The sequence below is a fragment of the Macrobrachium nipponense genome, chromosome 43, assembly GCF_015104395.2.
Source record: "Macrobrachium nipponense isolate FS-2020 chromosome 43, ASM1510439v2, whole genome shotgun sequence".
Lineage (NCBI taxonomy): Eukaryota > Metazoa > Arthropoda > Malacostraca > Decapoda > Palaemonidae > Macrobrachium > Macrobrachium nipponense.
Window position 1 is genome coordinate 3,654,085 of NC_061104.1, and position 18,326 is coordinate 3,672,410.

The 18,326-nt window shown below is 31.8% G+C and overlaps 2 protein-coding genes across 6 annotated transcripts in view; one reads left to right on the forward strand and one right to left on the reverse strand.

Annotated features, from left to right (window-relative positions):
- Window positions 1-17,528, forward strand: part of LOC135213744 (fibropellin-1-like) — a 24,807-nt gene extending 7,279 nt beyond the window's left edge. Inside the window, exons 7-23 of the mRNA XM_064247872.1 lie at window positions 906-1,037; window positions 1,440-1,568; window positions 2,215-2,355; window positions 3,699-3,831; window positions 4,731-4,843; window positions 5,187-5,330; window positions 6,597-6,647; window positions 7,570-7,713; window positions 8,538-8,669; window positions 9,022-9,159; window positions 10,850-10,990; window positions 12,309-12,446; window positions 13,283-13,426; window positions 14,719-14,856; window positions 16,167-16,304; window positions 17,178-17,306; window positions 17,443-17,528. Coding sequence (XP_064103942.1) covers window positions 906-1,037; window positions 1,440-1,568; window positions 2,215-2,355; window positions 3,699-3,831; window positions 4,731-4,843; window positions 5,187-5,330; window positions 6,597-6,647; window positions 7,570-7,713; window positions 8,538-8,669; window positions 9,022-9,159; window positions 10,850-10,990; window positions 12,309-12,446; window positions 13,283-13,426; window positions 14,719-14,856; window positions 16,167-16,304; window positions 17,178-17,306; window positions 17,443-17,528 — 2,171 coding nt within the window. The remainder of the gene's footprint in view (window positions 1-905; window positions 1,038-1,439; window positions 1,569-2,214; window positions 2,356-3,698; window positions 3,832-4,730; window positions 4,844-5,186; window positions 5,331-6,596; window positions 6,648-7,569; window positions 7,714-8,537; window positions 8,670-9,021; window positions 9,160-10,849; window positions 10,991-12,308; window positions 12,447-13,282; window positions 13,427-14,718; window positions 14,857-16,166; window positions 16,305-17,177; window positions 17,307-17,442) is intronic.
- LOC135213986 (uncharacterized) overlaps window positions 1-18,326 on the reverse strand; it is a 107,702-nt gene that overhangs the window by 84,158 nt on the left and 5,218 nt on the right. The gene's annotated exons all lie outside the window — the stretch shown is intronic.

Here is an 18,326-nt window from a genome sequence, read left to right on the forward strand (position 1 = left end):
ACCAATGCACGGACAATACATGAGACAGACTAAAGAACTAGCCAGCGATGACACGTGGCAATGGCTACTGAGGGGAGAGCTCAAGAAGGAAACTGAAGGAATGATAACAGCTGCACAAGATCAGGCCCTAAGAACCAGATATGTCCAAAGAACGATAGACGGAAATAACATCTCTCCCATATGTAGGAAGTGCAATACGAAAAGTGAAACCATAAACCACATAACAAGCGAATGTCCGGCACTTGCACAGAACCAGTACAAAAAGAGGCATGATTCAGTGGCAAAAGCCCTCCACTGGAGCCTGCGCAAGAAACACCAGCTACCTTGCAGTAATAAGTGGTACGAACACCAACCTGAAGGAGTGATAGAAAACGATCAGGCAAAGCTCCTCTGGGACTATGGTATCAGAACAGATGGGGTGAGAACAGATGGGGTGATACGTGCAAATATACCAGACGTGACGTTGATTGACAAAATCAAGAAGAAAGTATCACTCGATGTCGCAATACCATGGGACACCAGAGTTGAAGAGAAAGAAAGGGAAAAAATGTTTAAGTATCAAGACCTGAAAATAGAAGTAAGAAGGATATGGGATATGCCAGTGGAAATTGTACCCATAATCATAGGAACACTAGGCACGATCCCAAGATCCTTGAAAAGGAATCTGGAAAAACTAGAGGCTGAAGTAGCTCCAGGACTCATGCAGAAGAGTGTGATCCTAGAAACCGCGCACATAGTAAGAAAAGTGAAGGACTCCTAATGAGGCAGGATGCAACCCGGAACCGCACACTATAAATACCACCCAGTCGAATTAGAGGACTGTGATAGAGCAAAAAAAGAAAAAATAATAATAATAATAATAATATAACTGTGCAAATTAGTAATATGGCTACCTATCTTTTCAGATCCCACAACATGCATCAAATTGGATACATGTGGCATTAATGGCGGTTGTATCAAAGAAACTAATGCGGGCAGTTGCTATGGCATAATTGACAAACCAAGCTGCCTCGGTACTGGCTGTACTTGTTGCAGAAGTAAGTCGGAAAAACTAATGTAAAAATGATAAGATTCATAAGTACATAATATATTACAAGTGCATAATATATTATGTAAGTTAAGTTCAGTTAAAATTGAAAGTACGGAATAGGTGCCATCATAATTTTGAAATTTCCTGCCTTAGCTTATTCGTCAGTTTTAAAAAGTTCATCATGCAAATCGCTTCTTCATTAAGTTGCCAATTTTTCTGTATCATTACCAACCTAGTTTTATTGACAGTTCCACTATGTAACCTATGCTCTTGCTTTGTTCTTCATGCTGCATGAAAATATGTAAAGAGACAATGACAGCTGTAAAGATCAAGGATTAAGTATATGATTAGCAATAACATGAAATAATGTTAAACTTATATTAAATTTTACTTTCTCTCGAATTTTCAGATTGTACGCAAAATCAGCAGTGCGCTGCTGCTGGTGGCTACTGTTACAACAACCAGAGTACCTACCCTTGCTCAGGCACTATCTACAAACAAGGATGCGCTGAATCTCAATGTTACTGCTGTGTTTCTGGTGGGTCACTTACCAAAGCCTTCATTTCTTTCTTTCTTTTTTCGGGGGCAATTGAAATCTCAATATTTAAAATTCTACAAGTTACTTATCTTTACTATTGAAAGCTCTACGACCGTTAAAATAGTGATTCACTAAATTCTCAGCCTATTTTCTTGTCAAATCTCAAGTCAGAAACTTTTTCCTCTCACTGCAAAAAATTGAAGCTAGAATGTCACAGAGCTTCTGCATTATACTTATCAGTCTCAAATGATGCAGGATAAACAATTAAATGTATATGGTACAAACTGATCCCCTTATCTGTGAGTAAATCTGGTATTAGAAAAGTTAAGTATATCTTAGTTTAACCAGACCACTGAGCTGATTAACAGCTCTCCCAGGGCTGGCCCGAAGGATTAGATATTTCTACGTGGCTAGGAACCAACTGGTTACCTAGCAACGGGACCTACAGCTTACAGTGGGCTCTGAACCACATCATATCGAGAAATCAACTTCTTATCACCAGAAACAAATTCCTCTGGTTCCAGTTTGGCAGAGCAGGGAATCGAACTCGGGACTACCGAATCGATAGGAGAGTACATAACCCACTCGTCCAACAAGGAACAACTGGTGCCAGAATACCCGTTGTAACTCCTGCTTTTCTTTTCAGATACTTCCATCTGTATCAAATTACCTAACTGTGAGAGCGCTGGCGGATCGTGCCTGAAACGAACAAGCTGGACTACTTGTAGTGGCTCAGTTGACTCAACTACCTGCCTTGGCACTGATTGTGCCTGTTGCAAGCCAGGAGGTGAGTTGCAGAGAAAAGAATGCTCAGATAAATCAGAGCTTTCAAAGGTCAGAGACAATAAATGCACAGTATATTTAATTGCAAAAGGAGTTCTGTGCTTCTGGATGAATGTTTATGTTTAGTGCCACAAATATTTTCTATAAGCCTATTTCCTTAATATATGTCCACGGCACATAAGTAATTATATTTTACGAAAATATCTAAAATGATGACATAACCTGGAGATTTCAAACTGGCAATTGTCCTTTAAGCTGAAAAAGGTTTTCGGTATGGCAACAATTTCCAAATTGCTGTAACAACAATTATAATACTTATTTTCTTGATTCATTACAAGTGAATGATAACACAGAAAATTGATTAACTAATACCAAAAGTAAGAGACGATTAGTTGTGGAGGCACTGTGCAATTTCAAATCCTTAGCTGAGTTATATTCAATTTAATTTAATTACGCTCATTCTAAAATGCAATTGTCACTCTGCTGCTTTTTTTTTTTGTATGCTTTAATTTTAAACTGCATTGACTTTGTGGCGAGTGCCCTAAAGAAATTTCGGAAACATCATAGAATTAAAAAATGATTTTAACCGACTACAGAATGATAAAAAATGAAAATAATTTTCAGTCTTGAAAGGGAAGTCATTTTAGTAATTTTATATAAGTGAAAATGTGATGAAAAAGACTTTCAAATGAAAGCTTCTTCTTCACTGTTTCTAACTGTGAAACCATAGCATGAGCGTAATTAAATTAAATTGAATATAACTCAGCTAAGGATTTGAAATTGCACAATACCTTCACAACTAATCGTCTCTTACTTTTGGTATTAATTAATCAATTTTCTGTGTTATCATTCACTTATAATGAATCAAGAAAATAAGTATTATAATTTTTCAATTAATCACAATAAAGAGAAATTACCATCCTCGAAAGGCAAATGCATCTCTAGAACTATAAAGATAGACCTCAGTAAAAGTCACACACATATAATTGAAAAGTGAGCATGGGACAAAAATAATAAACCACTGTTTGTACTGCTAAAATATATACAAACCGGCAGCTTTCAAAATAAAACACTTCTTTATCTCCTCTCAATTTTAAAATACAGTATAAATACGAAAATGATTAACCTTCCAAAACTGAGTACTACATTTTTTTTTGTTTATTATTCTGTACTCAGCTACATTATTGTTTAATTCAATGACGTTTCTAAAATTTCATTAAACAATTCACCCCAAAGTAAAATGAATTGTGAAATTAAAGAACATTTAAAAAACAACAGCACAGTGACAGTGGCATATTGCAATTGATGGAAATTAAATTATACATTTCACACTTCATCCAACTTCAGTTTGTACACCAAAACCCATCTGCAAGGACAATGGCGGCTACTGCTTCGATACCACTAGTGGTCATGTATGCAGTGGAACCCAGTATGACGATGGGTGTGATGGTACAGCAACCTGTTCTTGTTGTTACCCATGGTAGGTGGTCATGTTCACGTAATTTCTTTCTGATTCTATCCAAAGGTCCGAGATTCTATTAAAAAAACTATTGTCTTTACTTCTCTCAATGCAAACCTAATATCTTATAACCTGCCAAAGGATAAAACTCAGTCCTTTTCTAAGGGTATTCATCTTGAGATAAATTGCTATGCAAGAGCATTCCTATGATAAAATCTTGACTTCATCTGTGCAATAAATAAAATTCTCATCAACTCTAATAAAATTGTTCTTCCCAAACTGTTAAAAATAACTTTCTTGGCAACATTTCTCCGCACATATTGTCTTTGTATCTAGTCATGTTGTTTATTAGTAATGTCAGTGCGTGGTTGTTCCTTTTTCAAGATCAAATGTTTAGTGTATCGAATTTGGAAGTGGAATGTGGTGGCAAACAAGTGGCACAGTGTGTGAAAGATTCTGGCCATTGGTCTAACAAGTTGCTTTCGGCATACCCATACCCAGAACATTGCCTAGGGAAAACCCAGTTTGCACTTGCTTGACGAAGGGTGTAGTTGGTGATGCCTAAACTAACCGGAGAGATGCAATTGCCAAACCAACATTCTTTTTGTTTGCAATTATCCCTTCCCTTTTCTAACACATATATCCATATATAATCTATAGCATTCTCATATATATATATATATATATATATATATATATATATATATATAATATATATATATATATATATATATATATATATACTTTATATAAATTCTAAATCTGAAAGTCGAATTAATTTTTCGTAATGATTACATCCAAACAAATTGTACTAATACTATGGTCGAAAACTAAGTATACAGTATAAAATAACATGAAATTATTTTAAACTTAAATCTTTCTGTTCTCTCCAACTCTCAGATTGCACACGTAACACCCAGTGTTCTGACAACGGAGGCTTTTGCTACTACAGTCAGAGTACCTACTCGTGCCAAGGCACTATCTATCAACAAGGATGCAGTGAAACAACCTGTCACTGTTGTATTAATGGTAGGTTACTTAACTAAGACATTAATTTCTTTACGACTGAAATACCAATCCCTCATGCTCTACAATGTTCTTATATTACTTTTTGAGAACTCAACATCTTTTAAAATACTGATTTCCATGAAATATATCTTTTTCATTTTGCTTATTTTCTTGTCATATTTCAAAATCACAAACTTTCCCTATTACTCTCAAAAGAAACGTGATAAAACAAATATAAACTATAAAAATTGGGATCTGTATAACTGGTTAAGTCTATTTATACCATATTTATCTTATACATAGCATTTCAAAAGTTCACCATTAAATTGTGCAAATCTATGTTATTTAATTATTATTCATCTTTTCAGATACTTCCCTCTGTATTAAATTACCCGACTGTGAAAGCGTTACTGGCGGAACTTGCATGAAACCAGATGACTGGAATACTTGTGTTGGAGAGGTTGACTCAACTGACTGCCTTGGCACTGATTGTGCCTGTTGCAAGCCAGGAGGTGAGTTACAAAAAATAATTCTTTAATGAATACGAACTTACCAAACTGGGATACAATGAATGTGAACATTGTCTTTTATTCTAAAGGAAATTCTGCACAAACACATGTATGTCTAATTTTATATCTAATGATATAGTCATACAAATATTTCATATGCACCTACTTACTTTTGTAAGCTCATTTCATATAAAATATTCTCTTACAAGACAATATCTAAAAATATATATCCCTCAGCTAACAGTTTTAAATTTCACAATGCATTCAAAACTAATAGTTTATTACTTTTAGTATTAATTAATCACTTTTCTGTGTCATCATTTATTCATAATAAATTAAGAAAATAAGTATTAAAATTTTCTAAATAATCAAATAAAGATCATTGCCATGCTAAACCTCAGTAAAAGTCACATAAATATAATGGAAAAATAGGTATGGGGCAAAATCAAAAAGCACTATTTGTACTGCTAAAATATGTTCAAACTAGCAGCTTTCAAAATAAAAAAAATTTCTCCATCTCCTTTCCATTTTAAAATAGAGTATAATTACGAAAATGATTAACCTTCCAAAACTGAGTACTACATTTTTTTTTTGTTTCTTATTCTGTACTTAGCTACATTATTGTTTAATTCAATGAAGTCTCCTAAATTTCATTAAACCACTCACCCCAAAGTAAAATGAATTGTGAAATTAAAGAACATTTAAAAAACAACAGCACAGTGACAGTGGCATATTACAATTGATGGAAATTAAATGATACATTTCACACTTCATCCAACTTCAGTTTGTACACCAAAACCCATCTGCGCGAACAATGGCGGCTACTGCTTCGATACCGCTAGTGGTCATGTATGCAGTGGAACCCCAGTATGACGATGGGTGTGATGGCACAGCAACCTGTTCTTGTTGTTTCCCAGGTAGGTGGCTCATGTTCACGTAATTTCTTTCTGATTCTATCCAAACGTCAGTGATTCTATTAAAAAAAACTCTTGTCTTTGCTTCTCTCAATGCAAACCTATTCTTTTATAACCTGCCAAAGGATTAAACTTTGTCCTTTTCTAAGGGTATTCATCTTGAGATAAATTGCTATGCAAGAGCATTCCTATGATAAAATCTTAACTTCATCTTGTGCAATAAATAAAATTCTCATTACTCATATAAAATGTTCTTCCCAAACTGTAAAATACTTCCTTGGCAACATTCTCCGCACATATTATCTTTGTATCTATCATGTTGTATTAGTAATATCACTGCTGTCTGTCTTTTCAGATCCAAATGTTTGTATCGAATTAGATGAATGTGGTGGCGACAGTGGAACATGTGTGAAAGATTCTGCCTTGTCAACAAGTTGCTTCGGCATACCATACCCAGAACATTGCCTAGGAAACGAATGCACTTGTTGCAAGGGTGTGTGTGATGCACTAACCGGAGAGATGCAATGCAACAACATTCTTGTTGCATTATCCCTTCCCTTTTCTAACACATATATCCATATATAATCTATAGCATTCTCATATATACATATATATATATATATTATATATATATATTATATATATCATATATATATATATATATATATATATAATATATATATATATATATATATATATATATATATATATATCTAAATCTGAAAGTCAAATTATTTTTTCGTAATGATTACATCCAAACAAATTGTACTTATATTATGGTCGAAAATTAAGTATACAATATAAAATATCATGAAATTATTTTAAACTAAAATCTTTCTGTTCTCTCCAACTCTCAGATTGCACACGTAACACCCAGTGTTCTGACAACGGAGGCTTTTGCTACTACAGTCAGAGTACCTACTCGTGCCAAGGCACTATCTATCAACAAGGATGCAGTGAAACAAACTGTCACTGTTGTATTAATGGTAGGTTACTTAACTAAGACATTAATTTCTTTACAACTGAAATACCAATCCTTCATGCTCTACAATGTTCTTATATTTACTTTTTAAAAACTCAAGGTCTTTTAAAATACTAATTTCCCAGAATTATATCTTTTTCATTTTGCTTAATTTCTTCACACATCTCAAAAACACAAACTTCCCCTATTACTCTTAAAGGCTATGTAATAAAATTGAAATATAAACTACACAAATTTGGCCCTATAACTATTCCATATTCCATATTTATCTTATACACGGCATTTCAAAAGTTCACCATTAAATTGCACTCACCTATTATTTTTTCATTGTTATTCATCTTTTCAGATACTTCCCTCTGTATTAAATTACCCGACTGTGAAAGCGTTACTGGCGGAACTTGCATGAAACCAGATGACTGGAATACTTGTGTTGGAGAGGTTGACTCAACTGACTGCCTTGGCACTGATTGTGCCTGTTGCAAGCCAGGAGGTGAGTTACAAAAAATAATTCTTTAATGAATACGAACTTACCAAACTGGGATACAATGAATGTGAACATTGTCTTTTATTCTAAAGGAAATTCTGCACAAACACGTGTATGTCTAATTTTATATCTAATGATATAGTCATACAAATATTTCATATGCACCTACTTACTTTTGTAAGCTCATTTCATATAAAATATTCTCTTACAAGAAAATATCTAAAGAAATATATCCCTCAGCTAACAGTTTTAAATTTCACAATGCATTCAAAGCTAATAGTTTCTTACTTTTAGTATTAATTAATCACTTTTCTGTGTCATCATTTATTCATAATAAATTAAGAAAATAAGTATCAAAATTTTCCAAATAATCAAATAAAAATCAATGCAATGCTCGAATGGCATATGTATCTCTAGAACTATATGGCCAGACCTCAGTAAAAGTCACATAAATATAATTGAAAAATGGGTATGGGGCAAAATCAAAAAGCACTATTTGTACTGCTAAAATATGTACAAACTAGCAGCTTTCAAAAAAAAAAAAAAAAAAAAAAACTTCTCTATCTCCTTTCAATTTTAAAATACAGTATAAATACGAAAATGATTAACCTTCCAAAACTGAGTACTACATTTTATGTTGTTTATTATTCTGTACTCAGCTAAATTATTGTTTAATTCAATGACGTTTCCTATATTTCATTAAACCACTAACCCCAAAGGCAAACAAATTGTGAAATTAAAGAACATTTAAAACACAACAGCATAGTAACAGTGGCATATCACAATTGATGGAAATTAAATTATACATTTCACACTTCATCCAACTTCAGTTTGTACACCAAAACCCATCTGCAAGGACAATGGCGGCTACTGCTTCGATACCACTAGTGGTCATGTATGCAGTGGAACCCAGTATGACGATGGGTGTGATGGCACAGCAACCTGTTCTTGTTGTTTCCCAGGTAGGTGGCTCATGTTCACGTAATTTCTTTCTGAATCTATCCAAAGGTCAGTGATTCTATTAAAAAAAAACTCTTGTATTTGCTTCTCTCATTGCAAACCTATTGTCTTATAACCTCCCAAAGGATTAAACTTTGTCCTTTTCTAAGGGTATTCATCTTGAGATAAATTGCTATGCAAGAGCATTCCTATGATAAAATCTTAAGTTCATCTGTGCAATAGATAAAATTCTCATCACTCATATAAAATGTTCTTCCCAAACTGTAAAATACTTCCTTGGCAACATTCTATGTACATATTATCTTAGTATCTATCATGTTGTATTAGTAATATCACTGCTGTCTGTCTTTTCAGATCCAAATGTTTGTATCGAATTAGATGAATGTGGTGGCAACAGTGGCACATGTGTGAAAGATTCTGCCTTGTCAACAAGTTGCTTCGGCATACCATACCCAGAACATTGCCTAGGAAATGAATGCACTTGTTGCAAGGGTGAGTCTGATGCACTGACCTTAAGTTTGCAATGAAACAAGATTTTTGTTTTTCATCTCTCCTTTTCTTCTACATACGTATATGCATATATAATCTCAAGAATAAATATATATATATATATATATATATATATATATATATATATATATATACTATATATATATATATATATAATATATATATATATATATATATATATGTATATATATATATATATATATATATATATATAGATATATATATATATATATATATATATATATATATATGTGTGTCCGTGTGTGTGTGTATATATATATATATATGACCTGATTTTCGATCATATAAGGGTTCTACCAGTACAATGAAATGCGTAAGATAACATTAACACGTGTATTTTCCTTAATAGTTACACAGGGCCCTGTAGCTAATATTACGCTACTAATTATATGATAATTATATAGTCAGAAGGTACTATGAGGCGACACGTGCCGACCACTGTCTTTGAGACGCGCCCTGACCCGTCGACCACTGATTCCCTACTGACCCTTAACTTTTCAAACGAACTTGTTTGGGTCACAGGTCTAAGCTGATTGGCCTCTTATAATTGAAAGGTACCAATAAGGGTCTTCGATGTATGGCACTCATTTGAATTTCCCACGCCACGCCACCAACGATCATATGGGCATTCGATGAATCAGCGATATCTATCTGATCGTTACTCTCTGATCACATATACACACAACACTTCTAGTAGATTTTCCGTTACGTCTCACATATGAATTTTCTTTACAGATCAGTTCACATATAATATATATATACATACATACTATATATATATATATATATATATATATATATATATATGTGTGTGTATAAATGTACATATATATATATATATACTATATATATATATATATATATATATATCTTTTATATATATATATATATATATATGATATATATGTATATATATTTTTATAATGTTATATGTATTAGGTATCTGTAATATATAATATATAAATTTTTAAATATTATAGTATATGTATATATATATATGATATATAATAATAATATTATATAATATAATATATTATAATATAATAATAATATATCTACATATAGATATAATATATACTAATACTGAGGTCAAAGATTAATTTTTCAGTAAAAAATAGCTTAAAATCATTCTCAACTTATTCAAACCTCTCTTTCTGTTCTCTCCAACTCTCAGATTGTACACGTAACACCCAGTGTTCTGACAACGGAGGCTTTTGCTACTATAATCAGAGTACCTACTCGTGCTCAGGCAATATTTACCTTCAAGGATGCAGTGATCCAACCTGTCATTGTTGTATTAATGGTAGGTTGCTTAACTATGGCATTAATTTCTTTGCTTGTGAAATAACAATTCCTCATGCTATACAATGTTATCTTTAATTGTCATGAATTGAAGATCCTTTAAAATACTGATTGCCAACAAGTATATCATTTTTACTTTAGCATATTTTCTTCTCATGTTTCAAGAACACAAACTTTTCCTATTACTCAAAAGATACGTCACAAACCTCAAAAATATAAACTATACAAATTGGCCCTCTATGTATGGGTAAGTTTAATTACACCATACTTATCTTATGCATAGCATCTTAGAAGTTCACAATGAATTTTTTACATCCACTATTTTTTAACTATTAATTCATCTCTTCAGATATTTCCCTCTGTATTAAATTACCCGACTGTGAAAGCGCTGGTGGAACATGCATGAAACCAGATGTCTGGAATACTTGTGTTGGAGAGGTTGACTCAACTGACTGCCTTGGCACTGATTGTGCCTGTTGCAAACCAGGAGGTGAGTTACAAAGAATAACAATTATTTAATGAATACAAACTTACAAAATAATGAAACAAATGAATGTGAACATGTCTTTGATTGTAAAGGAAATTCTGCACAAACACATGATGGTCTAATTTTATATCTAATAATATAGTCATACAAATATTTCATATGCACCTTCTTATTTTTGTAAGCTCATTCCATATAAAGATTTCTCATACAAAAAAATATCTAAATCAAATATAACTCACCTAAGGATTTTAAATTACAGAACGCCTTCAAACCTATTGTCTCTTACTTTTGGTATTAATTAATCAGTTTTCTGTGTTACCATTTATTCATAATAAATTAAGAAAATAAGTATTAAAATTTTCCAAATAATCGCAATAAAGAGACATTGCCATGCTTGAATGGCATATACATCTCTAGAACTATATGGCTAGACCTCATTAAAGTAACATACGTATAATTAAAAAAAAAAAAAAAAGTATGGGGCAAAATGATTAACCATAGTTTGTACCGCTAAAATATGTACAAACTAGCAGCTTTCAAATTAAACACTACTTTATCTCCTTTTATTTTTAAAATACAGTATAATTACTAAAATTATTAACCTTCCAAAACTGTATACTATATTTTTTTTGTTTATTATTGTGTACTCGGTTACATTATTGTTTAATTCAATGAAGTTTCCAAATTTCTTTAAACCACTCACTCCAAAGTCAAATGAATTGTGAAATTAGAGAACATTTTAAAAAATAACACCACAGTGGCATATAACAATTCATGAAAATTAAATCATACACTTCCCACTTCATCCAACCTCAGTTTGTACACCAAAACCCATCTGCGCGAACAATGGCGGTTACTGCTTCGATACCACTAGTGGTCATGTATGCAGTGGAACCCAGTATGACGATGGGTGTGATGGCACAGCAACCTGTTCTTGTTGTTTCCCAGGTAGGTGGCTCCATGTTAATGATAATTTCTTTCTAATTCTATCCAAAGGTCAGAGATTCTATTTAAAACACTTTTCTCTTATCTTCTCTCAATGCACACCTATTTTCTTATCACTTGCCAATAGGTTCAACCTTGTCCTTTTCAAAGGTTATTCATCTTTCCAAAGGTTATTCATCTTGAGATAGTTTGCTATGCAGGAGCATTGTATGATAAAATCTTGACTTCATCTGTGCAATAGATAAAATTCTCATCCACTCTTATACAAAATGTTCTTCCCAATCTGTGAAATAGTTCTTTGGCAACATTCTTTGAGCATATTATCTTTGTATCTATCATGTTGTATTAGTAATATCATTGTTATCTGTCATTTCAGATCCAAACGTTTGTATCGAATTAGATGAATGTGGTGGCGACAGTGGCACATGTGTAAAAGATTCTGCCTTGTCAACAAGTTGCTTTGGCATACCATACCCAGAACATTGCCTAGGAAACGAATGCACTTGTTGCAAGGGTGAGTCTGATGCACTAACCAGAAGGATGCAATGCAACAACATTTTTGTTGCATTATCCTTTCCGTTCTCTAAGACATATATCCATATATAATTCACAGCATTCTCATATATTTATATATATATATATAATATTATATATATAGATATAATATATTATATATATATATATATAAGGTATATATATATATACTATATACACACATTTATATGTAGTCAATATCTGAAAGTCAAAGTATTTTTTCGTAATGATTATATCCAAACAAATCGTACTAATGATAAGGTCGAAGATTAAGTATACAGTATAAAATAACATGAAATTATTTTAAACTTAAATCTTTCTGTTCTCTCCAACTCTCAGATTGCACACGTAACACCCAGTGTTCTGACAACGGAGGCTTTTGCTACTACAGTCAGAGTACCTACTCGTGCCAAGGCACTATCTATCAACAAGGATGCAGTGAAACAACCTGTCACTGTTGTATTAATGGTAGGTTACTTAACTAAGACATTAATTTCTTTACGACTGAAATACCAATCCCTCATGCTCTACAATGTTCTTATATTACTTTTTGAGAACTCAAGATCTTTTAAAATACTGATTTCCATGAAATATATCTTTTTCATTTTGCTTATTTTCTTGTCATATTTCAAAATCACAAACTTTCCCTATTACTCTCAAAAGAAACGTGATAAAACAAATATAAACTATAAAAATTGGGATCTGTATATCTGGTTAAGTCTATTTATACCATATTTATCTTATACATAGCATTTCAAAAGTTCACCATTAAATTGTGCAAATCTATTGTTATTTAATTATTATTCATCTTTTCAGATACTTCCCTCTGTATTAAATTACCCGACTGTGAAAGCGTTACTGGCGGAACTTGCATGAAACCAGATGACTGGAATACTTGTGTTGGAGAGGTTGACTCAACTGACTGCCTTGGCACTGATTGTGCCTGTTGCAAACCAGGAGGTGAGTTACAAAAAATAACAATTATTTAATGAATAAGAACTTACCAAACTAGGATACAATGAATGTGAACATTGTCTTTTACTCTAAAGGAAATTCTGCACAAACACATGTATGTCTAATTTTATCTAATAATATAGTCATACAAATATTTCATATGCACCTAATTACTTTTGTAATCTCATTTCATATAAAATATTCTCTTACAAGAAAATATCTAAAAATAAATACGCCTCGGCTAAAGATTTTAAATTTCGCAATGCCTTCAAAGCTAATTGTTTCTTACTTTTAGTATTAATTAATCAATTTTTTATGTCATCATTTATTCATAATAAATTAAGAAAATAAGTATTAAAATTTTCCAAATAATCAAATAAAGATCACTGCCATGCTCGAATGGCATATGTATATCTAGAACTATATGGCTAGACCTCAGAAAAGTCCCATACATACAATTGAAAAATAGGTATGGGGCAAAATCAAAAAGCACTATTTGTACTGCTAAAATATGTAAAAACTAGCAGCTTTCAAATTAAACACTTCTTTATCTCCTTTTAATCTTAAAATACAGTATAATTACGAAAATGAGTATCCTTCCAAAACTAGGTACTACATTTTTTGTTGTTTATTATTCTGTACTCAGCTACATTATTGTTAAATTCAATGACAGTTTCCTAAATTTTATTAAAGCACTAACCCCAAAGGCAAACGAATTGTGTAATTAAAGAACATTTAAAAAACAACAGCATAGTAACAGTGGCATATTACAATTGATGGAAATTAAATTATACATTTCACACTTCATCCAACTTCAGTTTGTACACCAAAACCCATCTGCGCGAACAATGGCGGCTACTGCTTCGATACCACTAGTGGTCATGTATGCAGTGGAACCCAGTATGACGATGGGTGTGATGGTACAGCAACCTGTTCTTGTTGTTTCCCAGGTAGGTGGCTCATTTTCACATAATTTCTTTCTGATTCTATCCAAACGTCAGTGATTCGATTAAAAAAAAACTCTTGTCTTTACTTCTCTCAATGCAAACCTATTCTCTTATAACCTTCCAAAGGATTAAGCTTTGTCCTTTTCTAAGGGTATCCATCTTGAGATAAATTGCTATGTAAGAGCATTCCTATAATAAAATCTTAACTTCATCTGTGCAATAGAGAAAATTCTCATCACTCATATAAAATGTTCTTCCCTAACTGTAAAATACTAGCTTGGCAACATTCTATGCACATATCTTTCTAGCTATCATGTGTATTAATAACATCACTGCTATCTGTCTTTTCAGATCCAAATGCTTGTGTCGAATTAGATGAATGTGGTGGCGACAGTGGCACATGTGTGAAAGATTCTGCCTTGGCAACAAGTTGCTTTGGCATACCATACCCAGAACATTGCCTAGGAAATGAATGCACTTGTTGCAAGGGTGAGTGTGATTCACTAACCTAAGGATGCAATGCAACAAGATTTGTATTTTATCTCTTTCCATTTCTTTTACATATATATATCCATATATAATCCATTGCATACATATACATATATATATATATAATATATATATATATATATATATATATATATATATATATATATATATATATATATATATATATATATATATATATATACATATATATATATATATATATTATATATATATATATATATATATATATATATATATATATATATATACTACATACATATATACATATATATATAATATATATATATATATATATAAATAAATAAATATATATATATATATATATATATATATATACACATATATATCACACACACACACACACACACACACATATATATATATATATATATATATATATATATATATATATAGTATATTATATATATATATATATATATATATATATATATATATATATATATATATATATATATATATATATATATATATATATGTACTATTATATATATAGTATATATATATATATATATATATATGTGTGTGTGTGTTTATATATATATATATATATATATATATATATATATATATATATATATATATATGCACAGTTAGTCATAAACCGAAGTCTAACTATTTTTCTGTAATGATTATATCTAAACAAGCTGTACTAATAAGGTCAAAGGTTAGGTATACAGTATAAAATAACATGAAAGTATTTTAAACATTACTAAAATATCTCATTCTGTTCTCTCCAATCAGATTGTACCCGTAATACCCAGTGTTCTGACAACGGAGGCTTTTGCTATTACAGTCAGAGTACCTACTCGTGCTCAGGCACTATCTACACACAAGGATGCAGTGAGCCTGAATGTCACTGCTGTATTAATGGTAGGTTACTAACCTAGTCAAGGCTCTAATTTCCTTAAACTTGGAATACCTTTTTCTCTCATTCCAGAACATTTTGTCGAGACTTTTTTTTATAATAAATTCAAGAATTTTAATATCTGGGTCATCGTATAATGCCAGTGTGTATTTTCTTTGCACTTCTGAGTAATACTTTTCTCTTCTTACAAAAAGAATTTTTAAATATTTCTTCTCACAAAATGAATGTGATAGGGCATTCTCCATAATGCTCATTATTTTTCTCAAAAGATATGTACTTCTCATATACTGCCATTTTTAATATATAATAACAGTTTTGTTACTATCAAATAATCATAGAGATTGAAAGATTTTAGTGACTGCATGTGAGCAATCCATAACATCACTATTACGCATCTTTTCAGATACTTCTCTCTGTGTCCAACTGCCTGAATGTGATGGTACTGGATCATGCATGAAACCTGCAGACTGGAGTAGCTGTGATGGCTCAATTGACTCCACCAAATGCCTTGGGGATACCTGTGCCTGCTGCAATCCAGGAGGTGAGTAGTGAACCTCCATAAGGATAAATCAATGAAACCCAAAGAGAAGGATGAAAACTTAACAGAGTAAAAGGTGTTTTCATAATGGACACTTACACTTAGAATACCATGTAATAATATCTATATATCCCTCTATTATTTAAACTGTCCATCGTTGTAACAATTTTGTTGAACAGTTATCATCATTATCATCAACATCATTATTATCGTTGTTAATATTAACATTACTATTATTCCTATTATCAATTAAGTTGCAACTCTCAAGTTAAAGCCTAGGGCTCCCTTAGTGAAGGCAGGCCATTAAGGAAAAAATAATACAGAAGAATAGACTAGACTATGTCAGACAAATAACAAACAAATATAAAGCAGTTAAAACTTGTGTACAGCTGCTAGAAAAAAAATTGCAACTAGTCTGACACTCTAGAGTTTCAGTGAGCTACCTACATGACTAAGAAAATGATTTCATAATAACTGTGTTGTAATGAATCTCACACTATCCAAAGGAACAATCATGTAAACTTCAAAGAGAGAATTAAGGCATTTCTATACAACAATGGAAACTGAAAGAGTGCATTGCCAACATCCTGGCTCTTGCAAAAGTCACTATAACTTATTTTCAGTAGTAGCATTCAAAAATTTGTCAAACCATGTTTTGAAGGTTCTGCAAATGTCAAAAATGTCAACTAGAATCAGAGTTCATTGTGAGAATGAATAGTATTTGACATCCTTCTTTTCTAGTAAATTTAATGGCTTTGCTTTTTCATAAAACTACCCATACAACCTTTTCCTCATTTATGAGCTTATATTTTATATTTTATCAGTGGCTTGAAATTTAACAAATTAATTAAAAACTTCAAATTTCGTTATTCACAGACTGTATACCAACTAGTGGCTGCACCGACAATGCTGGTTACTGTTATGACTTGTCAAGCAGTCATGTATGCAATGGCAATTCGCACCCTGCATTATGCGACAACGCAAACTGTTCCTGCTGTATTGCACGTAAGCAACAGCCTCAATTGATTTTCCTTTAGTTGTCTTTTTGGTCTCAATTGATTTTCCTTTAGTTGTCTTTTTGGTTTCTTGTTAAGAGATTTTTCTTCTAATTTTATCTTAAATTTAAAATTCATATTTCCAGTCATGTTTCAAAACAGCCAATATCTTCTCTCTAATGGGAAGTGGGAAGCTCTCATGACTGTCTCCTCAACTGTCAAAAGACAATGAGATGAAGTTGACATGTATTATTGTTATTGCACATAATAATTGACATAATTCTTAGTGGTGATTCGACTAAATCAAAATATTTATATAATACACCATTCATTTCATTTAGGTAGTAGATTTTGTGACTAACGCATAATATCTAAAGATTTTTTTGCAACTCTTAAGTGCATCCACATTACCAATTTGAACAATCTCCTCATTGCAAACCTGTACATATGTATAATGTTCACGATCAGTTTTATAAATGGTCAACTATATCACCTATTGTGATGTAGCAGTGAACAAATCTAACTGAACGAAATCCTTCTTAAAGAACTCGCAACCTGTGGAAATGATAACCTATGCACTGCTCAAATGGGTTCCTGCTACAACGAATTAGATAGCACCTATGTATGTACTGGCACCACTGATGCAACCCTATGTGCTGGTGCAACTTGCACTTGCTGCATTCCAAGTAAGAGACTTTCCTTCTGGAGTAATTTCATGATTACCTTCTGAACTGGCAATTCCCTTTTTTTATGATGATTCATCTTGTTACTTTTCCTTTTCGCAGCACATTTCAAGAGCATAAATGTTTTATCTTTTTTGGAAGACTAGAAATAGGATACTATATAATTTTGCCTCTGTCACTAGTTTTAATTTTCCTATGCTTGATCTTTTTTGGAAGAGTAGAAGTTGGATATTTTTGTCTCTATCACTAGTTTTAATTTTAATTTTTACACAAATTTCAAGAGCATAAATGTTTTATCTTTTTTGGAAGATAGAAATAAGATATTTTTGCCTCTATCACTAGCTTTT